The following is a 19,910-nucleotide window of genomic DNA, read 5'->3' on the forward strand; positions in this document are numbered from 1 at the left end:
TTACTGGGGCTGGGGGTCTCCTCTGCCACTGGCCCCCTCCAAAGCCCAGGCAGATGTCCCAGGGCTCGTGGATGTGCCTGGGGCAGCATGGTGGGATGAAAATGGGCACCCACGGGGGTCACCCCACAATCGCTGCCCTACCTGTGTGCATGGCTGGTCCAGGGCTGCACTGGCACAGGAGGTCCTGGAGGTGGGTGATGGTGGGAGATGGCTCTGGCCTCGTCCCAGAGCGGTGCTGGCAGTGGGCTCAACTCTGCTGGCACTGCCAGCGCTGTGCTGGGGTGGAGGGAGGCCACGACACAGCCGGTGGCACCCGGGAGAGCTGCGCTGGCTCACACACGCCTTAGCTCTTGAAGGCATCAGAGCAGTTGTTAATTGTTCCTGATGCCGCTAATGAAATTATTGCTGCACGGCGCTGGGAGCCACTGCCCGGCCCCTGCTGCTGGGGACAGGGCTGCTCAGCATGGCTGCTGCAGGCTTTGGCTGCCACAGGGTTTGGGGAGCACCCCGGGCACCCCGGTACAGCCTCAGCTCCCTTTGACCTCTGCCCCGTGCCCACATTGCCCGCTGGTGACAGCAACACTGCTTGTGGGCACCTTGGCAGGGTGCAGGGAGGGGACAAGAGGGAAGGGGCCACATCCTGCAGTTGCATCCCCTGGGAGAGGCCAGTGTGGCTGAGCATGGGCTACCTTGCGGCCAGGCTGCCATGTGTGGCAGAAAGGTGGGGTCCCACAGGTGACCCACGCTGCCGCAGAGATTGTCACCCCTCTCCTGTGACATTTCCCGTGGGGTGCCAGGCTGGGCTGGGGAGCATCCCTGGGCATCACCTGGTGGTGCAGCGGGGCTTGGGGTAGAGTGGGGCGTGGAGGGGAGATGAAGCCTGCAGCAGGTGTGAACTGCCGGGGGTGTCCCGGGGGTGCAGAGCCCGCGGGCGTCCCGGAGAGGGGAGTGACGCCGAGCCCGGGGGGATGCAAGCCGGGGGAGCCGCGCTGCCCCGCGCTCGGGGACGGCGCGGACCCCCGTGCGGCTGGGCGGGAGGGGGGACCGGCGGCGCGGCGGGGAGCCGGCACCGGGACTGGGCGCCGGGCAAGGTCACCCGGGCAGCGGCGGCGGGTGGGCGTCCTGCGGGACGCCGGTGCCCTCCCGGGGACGGGGGCCGTTCGTTCTCCATGCGGGATGCCCGCGGGCTGTGGGAGTTCGGGTGCTGGTGGGGCGCCCTGCCGGAACGGGGATGCGCCCCCCGCCCCACGGCGGCCGCTGCCGCCCCTCTCCCAAGCGTGTCCCGCCAGCACTGCCCCGGACGCTGCCCGCACTGGCGGGGCCGGCGCTCCCCGCCCCGGCTCCGCTCCCCCGGGGCCCTGCCAGCGCCGGGCAGCGGTGCCCGCAGCGCACCTGCCCCACGCGCGGCGTCCCTGCCCATCGCGCAGCATCCCTGCCGCTGGCACAGCGCTCCTGCCGCTGCCGCCACTTGGCCGGGACGCGGCACCGCGGTGGCGGGATAGCCCGGGGGGTGCTGTCACGCCCGGGGGCGCGCGTGGGTGGCCGTGACGCGGGGAGCATGCGGGACTGTGTCGGTGGCGCTGCAGGCGCGGACGGTCCGGAGCACGGCTGCCCCCGGCGATGCCCCCCGGGGCAGGACCCGGCAGGAGCGGGAGCGGCCGCGTGGATCCCCGGGGCTTGCTCGCTGCGGCGGCCGGTCCGTGGGGCTGGCGGCCGGGAGTACGGTGCGTGCCCGGGGCTGGCGGTCGCTGGCAGGTGTCACGGCAGACGGGAAGTGGCGGCTGCAGACAAAGGACCAGGCGGGGGGCGGGGAACTGCGCGAGGCTGGACGTGAGCTCTGTGGGGGCCCGTGGGGGGACGGGACTCCCCCTGTGCGCCCGAGGGTCCCGGCTCCCTGACCCTCCACCCGCCAGCAGAGATGTCCCCTAGCGTGGTTTCAGTGCGTCGCTGGGCACGGCAGACGGCCGGAGGGGCTGCAGCCCCAGTGCTGCCCGCAGCCGTCTGGGCATCCCCAGGGACCCTGCGTTCCCAGCACGGCCCCGTCTGCAGGGGGACGCTGCAGAGCCGGCGCGGTGGGTGGGCACCCCTCGGGTGCAGGGGACACTATATACCCAACCCCGGCTGGGCATGGGCCACGGCTGTCCCTATGGCACCCTTGGGAGCTGTGAAGATGGATGGAGATGGGGGGCAGAAGGGCAGGGGGGGCACCAGAGCACCTCATGCCAGCCCTGTGGCAGGAGGGGTGAGGAGCCCGGAGGTGCCAGCGCAGGCAGTGTGCTGTGGCGCTGGTCCCCATCTCTCTCTTGGCAGACAGCTCACAGCCAGCCACGGCGTGACAGAGCCCAGTCACCTGCAGAGCCCCTGCTTGGCACAAACGGGGCAGGCTGGGCCTCTGCTCCAGCCTGGCAAGGCATGGCACAGCATGGCACAGCGTGGCATTGCATGGCTCCCCTCACCAGGCTCGTCAAGCCACAGGCTGGGGACAGCAAACCCAAGTGTCCAGGCAAAGGTTCCCTGCCTGGAGGAGCAGTGTCCCTGGTTGTGGCTGCCCAGCTGCTGGTGCACTCAGGGGAAGGGCGAAAGCACAGTGAGGGCTGGGGGTCACCCATGGCAGCAGTGAGGGGCTCCCAAGGTGGGGGGCTGTCCTGCTCAGCTGCCCCACTGGCAGGTGGGCAAGGGCAGAGGGGCAGGGTCCTTCCCAAGAGCTGCACCTGGCCCAGCTGTGCCATGGTCCCTTTCCCTTGGCATCACTGCAGCCAGTGCCAGGCCCTAGCCCACCTCCTGCCCCAGCCCCACAGCAGCTCCTGCTCCAGCTCCTTTGGCCGGGGCCCTGGACTCTGCTCTAACCACACAGGAGCCACGTTGTGCTGCTGACTTCCCCGGGCTGCCAGGGCCCCCCGGGCTCCAGCAGACACCCCCGAACCCTGCACTCCACAGCCTGATGCCCCACAGCCTGGCACCCCAGCTCGTTGCATCACACAGCACCCTACAGCCCGTGCCTGGCTGGGTGCTCCGTGGGGCAGGCAGGAGTGCAGGGTGGCGGGCAGGGCTGGGGTGAGCCCGGCCCCGGGAAGCTGCCGTGCCGTGCCGTGCCGTGCCGTGCCGGCTGTCAGCGCGAGCACGCGGCAGACGCAGCCTGCCCAGGGCTGTTTGTTCTGGCTCGGTGCCACGCGGGGCTGGCACTACATCAAAGCGTGCGGAGCCTGGCAGGTGCTTGCGGAGGGAACCGGGATGCTGACGGTGCCACCAGGGGCTGGGCACCCCCGGAGTCACTGCAGGCACCTCACAGCCCAGCCCAGCAGCACACGAGACCACCCTGTTACTGATGCTGGTGCCCAAGGGGGGCTGGCATGGGGACTGAGTGCTGTGCATGTCCCCCCTTCCCTGTGCCCAGGGGTGCACCCTCCGTGCCAGCAGTGCTCTGTCTGTCAGCACAATCGTGGTCCATGGATTGGATGTTTGCCCATGGGAAGGCTGAGGTGGGCTGGCTCCAGGCTGGGCACACTGGGACCCTGTCCTCATCCAGTCAGTCCCAGTTGCCCAGTACCCCTTGGCTCTGCTCCCGGGGGGGTGTCAGACAGGTCGCTCCCCATGGCCCCCAGACCCTCTCTGCCAGGGCTCCTGCAGGATGGGGTTCTCAGGTCCCAGATCCCTCAGACAGCCCTTGCTGCCAAAGGGTTGTGAGGTGCCAGGGCTGCTGTCACTGCTGGGTGACACCCGTGGGTGAGAGGGGAGAGACTGTGGGGCTGGACACTGGCACCTGGGACTGTTGTCCTCTGCCTGTCTCGGTGGGATGCAGGACTGAGGGTGACCTTGACACTCCTCCCAGTGGGGCCGGGGCTTGGCCAGAGCTTTTGCTTCCCACTGTCAGTTAAAGGAGAGCCAGGAAACCCACTCGGCTTCCCGGGATGGAGACCCCAGAGACAGCTCCTGCGTGTTGCACTGGGCCAGTCTCGTGTCCTCCACCATCCCAGTGCTGGGGCTGGGGCACCCCCTCATCCTCCACTGAGCACGGCACCCCTTCCCTGTGCCGTGCTGCTGAGAGGGGCTGGCAGGTCTTGCCACGAGTCCTGCTGGCACAGGGGGTCTGGGATCTGTGGGGCTCTTCAGCTACCCAGAGCTGGTCGGGAACATGTCCCCACTCAGGCTCTGTGTGCCTGGGGAGGAATGCCCAGCACTGGATGCCGGGCTGGCAGCCCTCAAGCAGGCAGAGGTGGTCCCTGGGGAGGGGCTGTCACCTCAGGCTGTCTTTGGTGGCACTGGCACCGCTGTCCCCAGACCCCGGGCATGGTGCAGCAGGGGTCATGTGCGGGCACAGCCAGGGTGTGCAGCCGGGCGGGCGCTGGGAGCCCTGCCCGCCCTGGCACATGCTAATTGCATGTAATGGGGAGAGCAATATCAGCTCAAATCCGTAATTAGGCAGCTCCATTGTCATGCAAACCCGCCTAATTCATTCACAACCAGCACTCGCTTCATCAGCGCCCAGACGCTGCCAGGCACTCACCGGGAGACGGGCACCTCCACCCAGCCTCCCCGTGGCCCTAGGGCTGGCACACGTGGGCCACACGCCTGAGGGGCCCGGACAGTGGCCAGCTCCTGGGGACCTGCCAGAAAATTGGGGACACGGTCCAGGGTAGGGGGGTACCCCCGGGGACACGGTGCCCATTGGAGCGTGGAGGCAGCGCTGGCATCGAGTGCCCGCAGTCGCATCGTCCCCGGTGCTCAGCACGCGCCAGGCTGGCCAGGAGCCAGGTCCTGCTGCCCAGCACTGGCATCCGACCCTGCTGGCTCTCTGCCCAGCCAGGGCTGGCACTGGCACCCGCCTGGCCTTGCTGTGGGACTGTGTGGGGTGGAGGGGTGGCTGCAAGGGAAGTGTTTGCCGATGTCCTGATGCCCCAGGTGAGGGTCAGAGCAGCTGGGCAGTGCTGTGGCCCACGGCTGGGGGTCTCCCAGAGACAACACCAGCTGGTGGTGCCTCAGAGCCAGCCTCTCCCAGCAGGATGGTACCCAGCTCAAAGCCTCAGACGAGCTTTTTGATTGTGGCGAGTTGTGCCAGTTCCCTTCTCTGCACCCTGCAGAGAGCAAAGTGCCAGCGACGGGGACCCCTGCGTGCAGGGCTGGCACCCCCAGGCTCCCCTGGGAACAGCTGGCCACCCTCTGCCCTCCCCCTGATGCCCACCTTTCCCTCGTTAAGGCCGGAGCAATCAGCAGCAATTATGTCTTTAATTACCTGATGCTGGGGCGAAGGCTGAGCGCCAGCAAAGTGTGAGGAAATCTTTCACGTTAATGGTGTGCCAGGCCTGGCACTGCACGATGGATGGGGCACCAGCTGGGAGCGAATCTGCCGGCTGCAAAGCCCACGGGGAGGTCCACGGAGGGGCACAGTGGTGGAGGCAGGTGCTGGCACTGAGGTGCCCAGGCTGGCAGCAGCAGGCAGGGCGTGGGGGCAGAGGGAGCATGGGGTGGGATGCCCCATTTGGGGGGGGCTGATGTGCTCAGACAGGCAGTGCCATTGTCCCACTGCAGGCAGCCACCTGCTCCCTCCAGGGGCAGCTGTGCCACGTGGGCACCCACGGGCCGTGCCGGCGCCGGGGCTGGCGCTGCCGCAGCCACCGCGGGCAGCCTCTCCCTGCCAAGAGCACGCTGACCTTCTCAGCGTCTCCCCGCGGCAGGAGCCCACCAGGCGGCTCCCGGCACCGCTGGGGACTTCGGCACCGACACCCAGGCAGGATCAGCCCCTTGAGCACCAGAGGGGCCATACTGGGGCACCCGTGGGAGCCTGGTGTGTCCTGTCAGTGCCATCCCCCACCCCCAAAATGGGCAGTGCAGTGTCCTGCGCTCTCTCCTCGACCAGTGACACCAGTACACCTGGTGTTCCTGCTGCTGGGGGGCCCAGGTGCTACGGTGAGAGGCTGTGTGCCCACCTGGGGTGGCAGGAAACAGGGGGAGCTTTGGACATGGGGGGCAGGAGCAGCTGGGGGTCCCGCAGTGCTGTGACAAAGGCAGGGGTGGGTGCCCAGGGCTCACAGCGGGGTGTCCCCATCCCCTCTGCACCCTGAGCTGGGTGTCGCAGACTTGTTCCCCAGCCCACCACCCTTCCCCTCCGTCAGGCACCACTCGTTAGCCCACGTGTTGGGGGGGGATAATTGATATTAAAGCCCTGCTTAATGCACCGACTGCACAGGCTGAGATTTATCGGCGCTGGAGCAAACCGAGCTCCCAGTCACTCCCTGGGCTGCAGGGAGAGCGGCCGAGGCTGTGCCCTGCCTCGGTGAGGGAGGGGCGAGGGCTGCGTGGAACCCAGGCCCCCCCCCCACCCGCTTGCTCCCCGTCCCCGCCGAAGTTCCCCGGCTCCCTTTGCCAAGGTGACATAAGCATCTCGCCTGTTTCCATGGCAACGCAGCGGCAGGTGAGCGCGGGGCGGATGCGGGAGCCGGCACGCGCCACGTGGGGGGCCCACGCTGCGCCCGCACCCACGGGCTGGGGGCGCCGGGCTGGGGGCACCCACCGGCACGGGGGGCCCGCAGGGCACACTCTGCCCTGCAGAGTGCGGGGCAGCCGTGGGGAGCAGGGTCCCTGTGCTGGGGGAGGGTCTGGGGTGGGGAGATGCCCACGCTGTGAAGAATGAGTGTGGAGGGGTCCACAGGAATTGGGGGGCCCACAGCACATGGAGGTGGATGAAGAGTGTGGGGTGCCCGTGGGATGTGAGGTGCCCACGGAGCGTGTGGCATCCACAGTGCATGAGATCCCTGAGGTGTTTGGCGTAACTGTGATGTGTGGGGTGGCCATGGTCCATTGGATGGTCACGGGGTGTGTGGGGTGCTTGTAGTGTGTGCAGAGCCCATGGTGTGTAGGGTACCCGTCATGAAGGGGGTGTCTGTGGTGCAGGGGGCACCCAGATCATAGCTCCCCTGCTCCCTCACAGGGCTCCAGGCTAGCTCCAGCCTCCTGGCTGTGCCACACGGCTCCATCCATGCCCACACCACAGCACAGAGCCTCACCAGTGCCTGCACAGTGCTCAGCAGCCAGACATGCAGGGCTGGGCAGCACCCCGGCTGTGCTGCTCACTGCACATCCCCAGCTCCGTTTGCTGTCCGTGCTCCCCCCACAAGGCACCCAGCACCCCGCTTGGGCGGGCAGCTGCGGGGGCTCCATCCCCATCCCGCCTCCTCCACGCCTTGCTGCTGGTCCCAGGCTTGCTGCGCCCCTCCACTCAGCCGTGATGGATGGACACGCAGCTCGGCAATCGCTGTACTCATTTCACGTGTGATTAAAAAGCTGGTCCCGCAGCACAGTTCACCCGGCGCGTCTGCCACAGCCGCCCGGGCGGGAGGCAGCCGCGACGCCGCGCAGCAGCAAACATGGCATTTCATAAATAAATTGCGTTTATTTACCCGGAGCCCACATGCCAGCGCGGGTAGTGCAGTGTGGGCACCCGGGGTGCCCCAGCAGCAGGCACAGAGGTGGGACCCGCGGGTGATGCGGCGAGCTGTGCCGCAGCCAGAGCGGGGACAGCACCGCGCCGGCACCGCAGCGCCTGTCCGTGCCGTGACCCCCGGGCCGGCCCGGCCTGCGGCTGGGGGGGTCGTTAAACCGGTGAAATATGAAATGCCTGCATATCCCCGACAGGAGTTTTAATTAAATTAATTGCCAGTGACATTGTAAAAGTGCTGATGGGGTAATAACCGGCGCGTTATGGTCGCCGTTTATCTTCCCCGCGTAAATTAGCTGCCGCACCTTGCCCGTCCCGGCGGGCACCGCGGTGGGCTCGTCAGCACCCGCTCCCCGGCTCCGAGGGGCCTGAGCCAGCTGGGGGGAGCAGCAGGGCCTGGATTCTCCCCGGGGGACTCAGGCAGGGCCCAAGGGACCCCCGTGTCGCTCGCGTTCCCGTCACGAAGGCGGCCGTGCCAGCCGGGGTGGGCACAGGCAGTGGGGTCCCACGGGCACATGGGGAGTGGCTGGTGGTTGCCAAACGAAGGTACTTAATTACTGCGCATTCCATCCCATTTAATTGCTTATTAAATCCTAACCAGCCAATTAGCAGCAGCAATTACAGCTTCATTCAGTGACACAATCGCTATTTTATGTTTGTTAATCAAATGCTTATTTAGGGCCCTGGTTTATTAACTCTTTCCACAGCAGGCACCGGTGGGGTGGGGGGAGAAGAGGCACCTGGCCTTGTCTGGGTTGGGAGATGTGGATATCGTGGGTCTGTGCCGTGTGTCATGTCCCCAGCACTGCTGTCCCCATGAGGACATGTGTGTCCAGCACTGAGCCATCCTCCCACCCCGGGGACAGCCAGCCCTCATGTGCCATGTAAGCATGGGTGTCAGTGGCACAGGATAGGGCACACTGTGCCACCCTGCCGTGTCACCCCTACTTGTCCAGCATCCCTGTGCCACTCTGGGGTGCAGCAGGGCAGGATGTGGCCCCTGGCCAGAGCCTCACAGCGTGCTGGAGAAGGGGGTGGCAGGCGCCCCGGAGGCGTGAGCGATGGCCCTTGTTGGTCACACTACATTTCCTTTTCATTAGAGCTAAGTGTGGACATGAGGGATCGGCAAGGGTTCAGCGGGCACAGCCACTGCGTGGCTGCTCTCCCTGATGGATGGCAGGGTGGGAGAGGGCTGCCGCACTGCTGGTGGAAGGGACAGCTGGGAGGCACAGGGCCACTGGGCATGTGGCTGTGCCGGCGTGGCTGATGTCCCAGCCAGGGCACGTGGAGGTGGCCGAGCCCCATCTCCCCACAGGTGCTCAGCAAAGCGCGACCGTGGCCAACCCGGCATCTGGCGCATCCTCGGACCTGCTGCCACACTTCCAGCTGGAGCCGGAGGATGTCTACATTGTGAAGAACAAGGCAGTGAGCCTGGCCTGCCGTGCCACCCCTGCCACCCAGATCTACTTCAAGTGCAATGGCGAGTGGGTGCACCAAGGTGACCACATCACGCAGCACAGCACTGACCGCAGCACGGGTGAGCGCCAGCGGGAGCGGCAGTGCCAGCCCCACTCCTGGGGACCCACATGTGCCACTCTTGGGGGGCTTGCCTGGGGCTGGGGCACCGGGGACAGCTCCCGGCATGCCAGTGTGACGTGCTGCTATCCCGTCCCAGGGCTGCCAGTGATGGAAGTGCGCATCGAGGTCACCCGTCAGCAAGTGGAGAAGATCTTTGGGCTGGAGGAGTACTGGTGCCAGTGCGTGGCCTGGAGCTCCTCCGGCACCACCAAGAGCCAGAAGGCCTTTGTGCGCATCGCCTGTGAGTGTCTGCCTGTGAGACAGAGTGCGGGGCGCTGGCCCCAGCCCCCCATCTCACCCCTGTGCCTCCCCAGATCTGCGCAAGAACTTCGAGCAGGAGCCGACAGCCAGGGAGGTCTCCATTGAGCAGGGCATCGTGCTGCCATGCCGCCCTCCCGAGGGCATCCCCCCCGCCGAGGTGGGTCCCTGCAGCTGGGCAGGACAGGACGTGCCTGGGGATACCCCTCACCCAGGGCAATGACGTGTGTGACCCCAGACAGGCACCCAGTGACCTCCCTGTGCCCTACAGGTGGAGTGGCTGCGCAACGAGGAGCTGGTGGACCCGGAACTGGATGCCAACTTCTACGTGACGCCGGAGCACAGCCTGGTGCTGCGTCAGGCCCGCCTGGCCGACACCGCCAACTACACCTGCGTGGCTAAAAACATCGTGGCCCGCCGCCGCAGCGCCTCTGCTGCCATCACTGTCTACGGTATGGCCCCTCCACGCCAGTCCCCACCATGCTGTCCTGGTGTCACTCTCCCTGTCCTGTCCCTCCCTGCGTCCCCTTAGCGGCAGGGCGCTGATGGTCCCTCTCCACCCAGTGAACGGCGGCTGGTCGACGTGGACGCAGTGGTCAGGCTGCAGCACCAGCTGTGGACGGGGCTGGCAGAAGCGGAGCCGGACGTGCACCAACCCCACGCCCCTCAATGGGGGTGCTTTCTGTGAGGGCCAAAACGTGCAGAAAACCGCCTGCACCACCCTCTGCCCAGGTACCTGCCCTGCTCGGGGCACCGCCACCGCCCCGTCGTGCCGATGCTGCACTCCCCTCTGCGCCCATTGCAGTCCCTGTCCCCGCCGGATGTCTCGTCCTCCAATTCCCCCATGTGTCTGTCTCTGCCGGCCCTGGGGCAGGGAAGGGGGGTGGCAGCAGGGCGCTGACCCCGGGCTGTGCCTGCAGTGGACGGCGCCTGGTCGGAGTGGAGCAAATGGTCGGAGTGTGGGGCCGAATGCACCCACTGGCGCAGCCGCGAGTGCTCGGAGCCAGCGCCACGCAACGGAGGCCGCGACTGTCACGGCCCCGAGCTGGACACCCGTAACTGCACCTCTGAGCTCTGCACCCACGGTGAGCACGGCGGGGATGCCAGGGTTGTCCCCTGGGAGAAGGGACTGGGGGGTGGCCGTGTGTGCTGATGCCCTGCCCCACGCAGCTGCCCCCGGCGCAGAGGACGTAGCCCTGTACGTGGGGCTGGTGGCCGTGGCCGTGTGCCTGGTGCTGCTGCTGCTGGTGGGGGTGCTGGTGTACTGCCGCAAGAAGGGGGGCCTGGACGCTGATGTGGCCGATTCCTCCATCCTCACCGCCGGCTTCCAGCCCGTCAGCATCAAACCCAGCAAGGCTGGTGAGTGAGTGTTGCAGGGGCAGTGCACCCACACTGGGACTGGGTGTCCCTTGGACCTGCAGGTGGCCATACCTGCCAGGGGTGTCTGGGCAGGGGCTGTCTGCTACAGGGCATCCCTGGGTGGGGGTCTGTGCCCTGTGGGGTCCCTGGTCTTGGGTTGATTCTTTGCCTTAGGGATCCCAGACCTAGGGATAGGAACTCCGCATCTTAGAGTCCCTGACTGTGGGGTCTATGCCACATAGGGTCAGATCTCCACGGGTGGTGGCTGTGCCCTATGGGGTCCTCACTAGGGGACAGGGACTGTGTGCCCCATGCCCTCTCAAGCTGACTGTGCCCATGTACCACTGCTGGGGACGCCCTGTTTCTGCCTTGCCCCAGCACCACAGTCGCTTGCTCTGTGCCGCAGACAACCCCAGCCTGCTCACCATCCAGCCAGACCTCAGCACCACCACCATGACCTACCAGGGCTCGCTCTGCCCACGCCAGGACGGCCCTGCCAAGCTCCAGCTGCCCAACGGGCACCTGCTGAGCCCTCTGGGTGCTGGACGGCACACGCTGCACCACAGCTCGCCCGCTGCCGAGGGCGCTGACTTCGTGGCCCGGCTCTCCACACAGAGCTACTTCCGCTCCCTGCCCCGCGGCACCAACAACATGGCCTACGGCACCTTCAACTTCTTGGGGGGGCGGCTCATGATCCCCAACACAGGTACAGCGGGGTGGGGGTTCCAGAGCGCTGCCCAGGCCAGGCAGGGTCCTCAAAGGGCTCACCCCCTGTCTGCACCCCCATTCCCACCCAGGGATCAGCCTGCTCATCCCACCCGATGCCATCCCACGGGGGAAGATCTATGAGGTCTACCTGACCCTGCACAAGCAGGAGGAGGTGAGGTAGGTGCTGGGGCTGCTGGGGCACGGGGCTGTTGGAGGGGGTTCTGCCCTGACTCAGCTGCCCCCATCGCTGCCCCAGGCTGCCCCTGGCTGGCTGCCAGACGCTGCTGAGCCCCATCGTCAGCTGCGGCCCCCCCGGGGTCCTCCTCACCCGCCCCGCCATCCTGGCCATGGGGCACTGCGTGGAAGCCAGTGCTGAGAACTGGAGCATCCGGCTGAAGAAGCAGTCGTGCGAGGGCACGTGGGAGGTGAGCAGGGGCGAGGGGTTTCAGGGATGGAGGAGGGACGGCCACGGCTGAGGTGCGTCTCTGCCTGGGTGCCGTAGGACGTGCTGCAGCTGGGCGCTGAGCCGTGCACAGAGCTGTACTACTGCCAGCTGGAAGCGCAGGCTTGCTACGTGTTCACGGAGCAGCTGGGGCGCTTTGCCCTGGTCGGGGAGTCCCTCAGCATGGCGGCCTCCAAGCGCCTCAAGCTGGTCCTGTTTGCGCCGGCCGCCTGCCCCTCGCTGGAGTACAACATCCGTGTCTACTGCCTCAGTGACACCCAGGACGTCCTCAAGGTATGGGGGTCCCCAGCCTGCCCATCCCGGCTTGGAGTGAGAGCTGTGCTCCTGGTGTGCAGCATCTCGTGCCTGACTGCTGCCTGTGCTGGCAGGAGGTGATCCAGCTGGAGAAGCAGCTGGGAGGGCAGCTGATCGGAGCCCCCCGGGTGCTGCACTTCAAGGACAGCTACCACAACCTGCGCCTCTCCATCCACGACATGCCCAGCTCCCTCTGGAAGAGCAAGCTCCTCGCCAGCTACCAGGTGAGGAGTCTGGCCGGTGTGTGGGGATGGGGATAGAGGTGTAGGGAAGTGTCCCTGCCACTCTGACACCCCCCAGCTCCGTCACCCCCACTGCAGGAGATCCCCTTCTACCACATCTGGAGTGGGCTGCAGCCCTTCCTGCACTGCACCTTCACCCTGGAGCGCCTGAGCACCAGCACCTGTGAGCTGGCCTGCAAGATCTGGGTCTGGCAGGTGGAGGGAGACGGGCAGAGCTTCACCGTCAACTTCAACATCGCCAAGGTGAGGGCAGGGCTGGGCCACTCCTTGGGGTGGCCGTAGCATTGCCTCACATCCCTTTCCCTCCCTGCTCGTGCTGTCCCCTAGGACACAAGGTTTTCAGACTGGCTGGTCCCCGATGAGGTGGGCACCCCGGCTCTGGTGGGCCCCAGTGCCTTCAAGATCCCCTTCCTCATCCGCCAAAAGATCATCAGCAGCCTGGACCCACCGGGCACACGGGGAGCCGACTGGAGGACACTGGCACAAAAGCTCAATCTTGACAGGTAATGCAGACTGAGGACAGTGCTGGGGATGGGGTGGTATGCTGGAAGGGGTTCTGGCCTCATCCTGCACCTATGGATGGATGCTGCAATGCTGTGGGATCTCGGGAGAGGGCTGCTGAACAAGGTGAGGCTAGCATGGGGCTGATAATGGGATGTGGAGCCATCCCTGTGCCCTGACATGGTCCCTCTGTCCCCTTCCAGCCATCTCAGCTTCTTCGCCTCGAAGGCCAGCCCCACAGCCATGATCCTCAACTTGTGGGAAGCACGGCACTTCCCCAATGGCAACCTCTCCCAGCTGGCTGCCGCCGTGGCCGAGGTGGGCAAGCAGGACGGTGCCCTCTTCTCCGAGGCTGAGTGCTGAGCATGGCGGCTCCAGGGGACCACCACCATGGGGCTAAGGGGGGCCCTGGCTGGCCCACCAGGCTCCTACTGCCCCACAGCGCACGGGGAGGGCTGCCTGGCCCCCTTGGGAGGGCAGGATGCACCTGCCCCGTGGCAGCCAGGCCCCTCCAGCACTGTGGCGGCCGGACTCAGCCCAGCCCTGGGGGTCCCAGAGCCCCGTGGTGGGGGGCTGGGGGGGCACGGGGTGTGCGTCGTGCGTGCGGTGCCGTCGTGGTGTCTGCGTGTGGGGCCAGGCGGCCCCGGGCCCCGTGCCGTGTTGTGTAAAGCCCGTTTTTTTAATTCTGTATTAAGTGCATTCAAGTATTTACACTTGGCCTTATGTACATAGCGGTGCCGCGGGCGGGGGGTCTGCCGGACGTGAATGTAAATAAATTCGATATATATTGCTACGTGGGGCTGTGCCCGGCCGTGCGCTGCCCCACGCCCCCCACGATCCCCCCAGAAGCTGGAGGTGCAGACCAAAGAGCTTTATTGGAATGGTGACTATTCCATGGCGTTGGCGGCGCGATCGGCCACAGCTGCCACGAGCGCGGCCCCTTTCCCTGAGCCATCCTCTGATAGCAGGAAGGTCACGTTACAGTTGGGTGCCAGGTCCTTCAGTGTCTTCTGGAGGTTGCTGGAGAAGCTAGGCAGGATGGAAGGGGAGAGTGAGGACTGATGCTCCCACCCTATGCACACCACGCCTCCCACCACAGACCCCTTCACAGGGCAAGGATGCCCCATGGGTGCCTGCCACCCTGGCCCCACTCACCATGGGTGCAGCTTGTACAAGGTGCCGTCCACCCCAACAGTGACAGACAGTTGGTCCACGCCTCGGTTCTCCCGCATCTTCTCCACCACAGCAGCCAAGCCAGCAGCGCAGAGCTGGGCGGCGCGCAGGGACACGGTCTGGCACACCTCCCGCATCAGCACGCTGTCCTCAAAGCTGGCATCGAGCTCCAGTTCGTTCAGGATGTTCCGTATCTGCCGCAGGGCCAGCCCATTGCTGCTCCAAACCAGTGCCATTGTTAGAAGCAGAGTCCCCATCCCCATCACTGTCCCCATTACCCTGTCTGTGCCACATTGTGTAGCCTGGTTCCTCTCCTGGTGTTCTGATACCCCCACCCTGGGTTCTGGGAACCCATGGGTACCCAACACTCACAGCTCAATGGTAGAGAGGAACTTGGTCTTGAAGATGTCCTTGGTCTGGAGCTTGGGGCAGGGTTTGCCTTGGAACAGGAGCTCTTTCTCTGTCAGTACCAGCAGGATCTGGCGCACGATCTCACCCAGGTACATGCCGCTGATCAGCTTCTCAAACCTACCCAAGGCACAGCCTCAGCTAGGCACAGCCACCCGCTCCCAGCCCCCTGTGCCCAGGGCCCTCACCCACCTCTGCTTGCCCGGGTTGATGGTGGTTTCATCCACCACCTTGTCGAAGTGGGTGAAGAGATGGTCCAGGCAGCCGTTGTCCCCAAAGGCTCCCCACTCCATGTTGATGCACATGCGGCCCTCATCCCCCTCCACGGTGCCCACGTTCTTCATCTCCTCCATGTAACAGGCATTGGTCCCTGTCCCTGCAGGCCCCATGCTGGTGTCACCCCCACAGCAGGTCTGGTAGAGGCATGTGGCTATGCCATGGTGGGTAGAGGGAAGGTCAGGAGATGGGGACCTCCTGGATGCAGAGGTGCTACTCACCCACAATGAGGCCGATTTCACATTTGGGGTCATCATAACCACAGGCCATCATGGTTCCCACCGTGTCGTTGACCAGAGCCACCACCTGCATCCCTAAGTGCTGCCAAATAGGAGATGGGGACACGTGCTCTAGTGGCATCCAGACAGCTCCTGGAGCTGACACTGCCTGGATGAAGGTCCCCCTACCCTGGGGACAGGGACAGGCCACCAGACATTCCCTACCCGTTTGCGCTTGGCAGCGTCCCGCAGCAGCTGGACAACGTCCTCTCCCACGCAGCCTGAGGCGCTGAAGCCTTTGGTCCAGGTCAGCAGCAATGCCTGCAACAGTGACCAGATCAGGGGCCAGGGCAGCACACATCCTGGCGTCCTTCCCACCATCCTGGTGCTGGAGCCACCCCCTCACCTTATCCAGGCCCACTTGCTTGCAGGGGAAAGAGAAGGTGAAGCCGAGAGGCAGCATCTGTGTCACCAGGTTCTGCTTCGTCTGGAAGTCTATGATGCAGTCGATGATGTGGTCAAAGAGCTGTGGATAGTGAGCATGGTGAGCATGGCCTAGGCTGGGGCGATGCTGGGGGGGCCTCTCCCAGCCCCATCATGGCCCCATGGAGACCAAGTAGGGAGGCAATGCCCACGCCCTCGCCCCAGCCACTGGTCACAGGTCCTCAGCCTCACCTCCTCGCCACTGCCCTGCATGATGCTAACTGGGATGACGTAGATCTCGCTGGCCATGGTGATGCCCTCCTCTGTGATGCGCACCACCAGCACACGGAAATTGGTGCCACCCAGGTCCAGTGCCAGGAAGTCGCCTTTCTCTGCAGGGAACCAGCACAGTGCATCAGCAGGGCCACAGCCTCCTCAGCACCCCGTTGCCAGTGTCCCTGTCCCTTACCTGTGCCATCAGGTGTGTGATTAACGTAGGTGGGCAGCATGCGGACAGAGGCACTGGGATTGGTCTCCTTATCCAGGCCCCGATCCATCTCCTCCCTCATCAGTGCCTGCACTTTCACCAGGTCATCGCGGGTGAGCCGCAGCGGGGCCAGCACCTCGTCCACCACGCGGCGCTGGGATGCCAGGCGCAAAGCCACCGCTGTCACCATGGCCGCCCCCCGCCCAGAGCCATCTCTCGAGGGCAGGATGGTGGCCATGCACTCCGGGGACAGTAGCCTTGACACACTCAGCAGAACCTCCTCAAACCTGCCCAGGATGAAGAGAAGAGCATGGGCTGGGTGTGAGGCTGTTCACTGGGGTAGCACCCCACTGGGAGCCCTGTGTTCCTCCTCACCTGGGGTAGCCCGCATACAATTCTCCTTCCACGCCCACATTGACCATCAGCGACTCCAAATCCCGGGTCTGGCACATGTAGCTGAGGATGGCAGCCAGCCCAGTGGCGTGGAGTGTGACAGCACGTGCCACCACTGCCCGGCAGATCTGCTGCACCCGGCCGCAATCCCGCTCGCTTGGCTGCAGCCCCAGAACCTCCAGAATCCTCCTAACTTCAGTTATGCCGTCCTCGTTGCTAGAAGGCAGATCACAGCCTTGCAGCAACCTGCAGGTTCACCAGCCCGCAGCCAGGAACACCCATCCATCACCCCCCATCCTCCCACCCACAGCAGCTCCTGCTCCTCAGACACTCACTTGGCAATGTCCAGAACATGCTGCATTGTGAACACTCCCTTCTCCTTCAGGACAGCAGCGTTGGTCCCAGTGAAGACAGCTTTCTCAGCAGTCAGGGCAACCAGCGTGTGCCTGACAAGCTCCCCCAGGTACAGGGTGCCCACCAACTTCTCAAACCTGCATGGGTTTCAACACACATGGGAGTCAGTCTTGCCTCCCTAGCAGGACCCCTTGGCCCTTAAAGAGCACCAGGAGCATTGCAGGGGAATGTGTGCTCCTGATGGTGGGCCTGACATGCTCAGGGATAGAAGGAGAGCCTGTCCTTTCCGGGGGAGAAAGAGCACCTCTTCTCCCCAGGGTTGGAAGATTCCACATCCACGGATTGATCGTAGGGTGTCAAGATGTCATTCAGGGTGCCATCATCCCCAAAGCAGCCCCACTCAGTGTTGACACACATCCGCCCGCTGGTCTCTTCTGTTGTTTCCACCAGGTACGCCTCGGCCATGAAGCAACAGTTGGAGCCCTTGTCTGCAGGAGTGATGGGGCTGAGCACCAGCACGGCCCCCCCAGCACCCACTGCCTGTCTCACCTGCAGGTGACACAGGTGCCCAAGTCTCACCTGCAACCATGGCGACCTCACAGGCTCTCCCCTCCATGCTGCAGGTCATCATGGTGCCCACAGTGTCATTCATCAGGGCAACAACTTCCACATTGTAGGGCAGGCTAGGAGCAGATTGAGAGGGTTTCCTGCCCTTCCACGAGGACAGCCAGTTGCCTGACCCATTGCCCTCCCCGTCCTGCTTGTCCGGCTTAGCCTGCTTGTCGATGGCTGACTGCAGCAGCTGCACCACGTCCTTCCCCACCACGCCACTGCAGCTGAAGCCCTTGGACCAGGAGAGGAGTTCTGCCTGTGGAGAGCATGGGGCAGAGTCATTCACCTCTGGCACCAGGATGGTTCCTCTCCCCACTGCTGCTGTGCTGGGACATAGCCCAGCACAGGGCTCTCCCCCTCACCTTGTCCAGCCGCGTCTGCTGGCAGGTGAAGGGGAATACAAAGCCCAAGGGGAGGTGTTGCTCAGAGATGTTGGTGTCAGGGCTGATGGTCTCGGCCAGGAACAGGGTCAGGCAGTGTGCAATGAAGTCAAAGAGCTGCAAAGTCATGACTGGGGGTAAGGGCTGCTTGCCTTGCTCAGCACCCAGGCTGTGAAAGGCAGCCTTGAGCTCCAACACCAGCCCAGAGCCCTGCTGAGCCTCCGTGATGCTGGGCAGCCCAGCACCAGCCACCCTTTGCCGTGGCCCCCTCGTACCGCTTCCCCCTCGCCCTGCATGATGTCCTCTGGCAGTTCATAGATCTTGTACATCATCTGGGGGCTCATGTTTCCATCTCCGTAGAGGGTCACCAACAGGGTCCGAACCTGGTTCTGGCACAGCTCCACCACCAGAAAGCTGCCCTTCTCTAAGGGGAAACAGAGGCAGTGTCAGGCAGAGGCCTTTTCCCTGAGGCAGATCTCCCAAAATCTGCTCCTTGCCCTGTCCCAGAGACAGTCACTCACCCATGGGGGAAGCTTCTGAGAGCCTGAGACTCTCAGAGGGGCCAAGGGAACAAACTTCTGGCTACTGCCCCCGCACTGGGGAGTGGCAAAGGAGAAGCTTATGGACCCCATAACTGATCCAAGAGTGGTTTACCCCTCCCCAGCACCCCCAGGGTCAACTCCAGTGAGGTGTGCAGGACTGCCAGTAGCAGAACAGCTCATCCTCAGGCTGGGCTGCCTTACCAGTGCCGTTGGGAGTGGAGCAGATGTAGGTGGGCAGCATCCGCACTTTGGCCTGGGCGTGTGTCTCGCGGCTCAGCCCCTTGCACATGTCCTGCACCATGTGGCCCTTCATAACATGCAGCCTCTCCAGCGGGATGGCGAATGATCGCAGGGCTCGTTGTATCTGGGAATGGTGCATTAGGGCAGAGGTGCAGAGGCTAAGGGCAGGGCAATGATGACTGGAGCAGGGATGGGCCTTACCGGTGTGCTGTGGGAACTATCACGGCGCTGGTTCAGATTGCTCGCTGAGAACCTGCAGGGAGGACATGTCACCACCCACTGGGCTCTGCCCTGCAGGACAGCACAATGCCTGCCCTTGCCCAGGCACACAGCGGGGCTGGGGGTCTGTACCCAGCTCTGCTCTCACCTGCTGTCTACGTCCATGGCCAGTGAGGGGTCCATATTTTCGTCCCTGTGCAGTATCTTCACACTGCCTCTGCGGTCCTGGAGGAGGAGGCTCTGCCCCACAACGGTCATAGGCCCGAGCTGGGGAGCGGCAGAAGGAGATGGTCCCCGCGACCTGCAAGGGGCCAGAGGCTCGTGTCTGTCCCCTGCAACAGCCTGAGGGACCCGGGAGCCGGCGCGGCCCCATGCCCGGCCCCACAGCGGTCCCCGCAGGGCAGGAGCCGCTCACCAGCCACGTACCGGCTGTCCTGCTCCTGCGCGCCCAGTCTTTGGTCTGCTCTGCTCGCCCTGCCGGACCGGCCGTCTTGGGATCTGCGACTGCTCATAGGGGAGAGGCAGGGGCCGGTGTTTGGGGCCGGTGTTTGGAGCCGGTGTGGGGCCGGGGCCGGTGTAAGGGCCGGTGTAGGGGCCGGTGTTAAGGGCCGGTGGAGGGGCCGGTGGAGGCCGCGGCCGGTGTAGGGGCCGGTGTTAGGGGCCGGTGTAGGGGCCGGTGGCGGCCGCGGCCGGTGTAGGGGCCGGTGTTAAGGGCCGGTGGAGGGGCCGGTGGAGGCCGCGGCCGGTGTAGGGGCCGGTGTTAGGGGCCGGTGTAGGGGCCGGTGTTAGCGGCCGTTACGGTGCCGGTGCCGGCGCGGGCGGGGCCGTTGCCGCCGCTGTCCCCCTGGCAACAGCCGCACCCCGGCCTGCCATTGGTCGTCCCGCCGCCAGCCGGCCCCGCCGCAGCCAATGGGCGACGCCGCCGCGGGCCCCACCCGCGGGAGGGGCCGCTCCACGCTCCCGGGCGGGCGGCAGCGCCGTTCAAAGCCCGGGCTCTAATGAGCTCCGCACCGGCCCGTCCCGTTAATTAGGCATGGGTCGCCCTCCCCCGTTCCCCGTAAGGATGCTCTCGGGGAGCAGATCCCTCCGAGGCCCGGTGCGAGGCAGGCAAAGCCCCGCTGTCCCGGGGAGCGGCTGTACGGCCGAGCCCCCCGGGGACAGGGAGAGCACCAAGGACACGGGGACACCGCGGTCGTGGCTCCTCCGGTCCCTGCATCCGCTGACTGCGGCTGGCACCAAGGTGCCCTCTGCCACTCCCGGCTGGGAATGTTAGTGCTGTGCTGCTGCACGGAGCACAGGACACTGCAGCCCTCTGCCCCGAGCCCCCCGCACCAGCCCCAGCTCCAGGAG

At 65.3% G+C, this 19,910-nt stretch overlaps 2 protein-coding genes and 1 pseudogene across 4 annotated transcripts; 2 read left to right on the forward strand and 1 right to left on the reverse strand.

Annotated features, from left to right (window-relative positions):
* Window positions 1–1,054: 1,054 nt before the first annotated feature.
* On the forward strand, window positions 1,055–8,838 carry LOC120498727 (annotated as a pseudogene).
* UNC5A (unc-5 netrin receptor A) lies at window positions 6,431–13,628 on the forward strand. Of its 2 annotated transcripts, XM_039701772.1 has the most exons (15): window positions 6,434–8,969; window positions 9,108–9,251; window positions 9,325–9,428; window positions 9,540–9,720; window positions 9,833–10,000; window positions 10,189–10,353; window positions 10,439–10,627; window positions 11,034–11,333; window positions 11,425–11,512; window positions 11,592–11,760; window positions 11,838–12,071; window positions 12,167–12,316; window positions 12,413–12,577; window positions 12,662–12,837; window positions 13,039–13,628. In XM_039701772.1, the coding sequence occupies exons 1-15, from the start codon at window positions 8,606–8,608 to the stop codon at window positions 13,196–13,198; spliced, it is 2,757 nt and encodes a 918-aa protein (XP_039557706.1). In that variant the 5' UTR covers window positions 6,434–8,605; the 3' UTR covers window positions 13,199–13,628. The 2 variants fall into 2 exon arrangements, with proteins under 2 accessions (XP_039557707.1, XP_039557706.1); XM_039701773.1 differs by lacking the exon at window positions 9,833–10,000 and having other exon boundaries at window positions 6,431–8,969.
* Window positions 13,608–19,892, reverse strand: HK3 (hexokinase 3). Of its 2 annotated transcripts, XM_039701769.1 has the most exons (19): window positions 18,987–19,892; window positions 18,709–18,861; window positions 18,543–18,594; window positions 18,303–18,465; window positions 17,835–17,983; window positions 17,542–17,676; window positions 17,147–17,435; window positions 16,872–17,055; window positions 16,549–16,704; window positions 16,196–16,429; window positions 15,803–16,107; window positions 15,586–15,725; window positions 15,317–15,436; window positions 15,136–15,231; window positions 14,914–15,013; window positions 14,609–14,792; window positions 14,381–14,536; window positions 13,991–14,224; window positions 13,608–13,864 (listed from the first exon to the last, which is right to left on the reverse strand). In XM_039701769.1, exons 1-19 carry the CDS (start codon window positions 19,070–19,072, stop codon window positions 13,723–13,725), a joined length of 3,078 nt encoding a protein of 1,025 aa, XP_039557703.1. In that variant the 5' UTR covers window positions 19,073–19,892; the 3' UTR covers window positions 13,608–13,722. The 2 variants fall into 2 exon arrangements, with proteins under 2 accessions (XP_039557703.1, XP_039557704.1); XM_039701770.1 differs by lacking the exon at window positions 14,381–14,536.
* Between the last annotated feature and the right edge of the window lie 18 nt (window positions 19,893–19,910).

The sequence above is a fragment of the Passer montanus genome, unplaced genomic scaffold (genome assembly GCF_014805655.1).
Source record: "Passer montanus isolate IOZ18808 unplaced genomic scaffold, ASM1480565v1 scaffold15, whole genome shotgun sequence".
Lineage (NCBI taxonomy): Eukaryota > Metazoa > Chordata > Aves > Passeriformes > Passeridae > Passer > Passer montanus.

Coding starts and splice junctions, on each gene's coding strand:
- UNC5A (XM_039701772.1), top strand. CDS start 8,606: ATGGCAGGGTGGGAGAGGGCTGCCGCACTGCTGGTGGAAGGGACAGCT. Junction 9,429..9,539: donor AGGGCATCCCCCCCGCCGAG/GTGGGTCCCTGC, acceptor TGTGCCCTACAG/GTGGAGTGGCTGCGCAACGA. Junction 12,838..13,038: donor CAAAAGCTCAATCTTGACAG/GTAATGCAGACT, acceptor GTCCCCTTCCAG/CCATCTCAGCTTCTTCGCCT.
- HK3 (XM_039701769.1), bottom strand. CDS start 19,072: ATGAGCAGTCGCAGATCCCAAGACGGCCGGTCCGGCAGGGCGAGCAGA. Junction 17,436..17,541: donor AGCAGACGCGGCTGGACAAG/GTGAGGGGGAGA, acceptor TGCTCTCCACAG/GCAGAACTCCTCTCCTGGTC. Junction 15,232..15,316: donor AGCAAGTGGGCCTGGATAAG/GTGAGGGGGTGG, acceptor TCACTGTTGCAG/GCATTGCTGCTGACCTGGAC.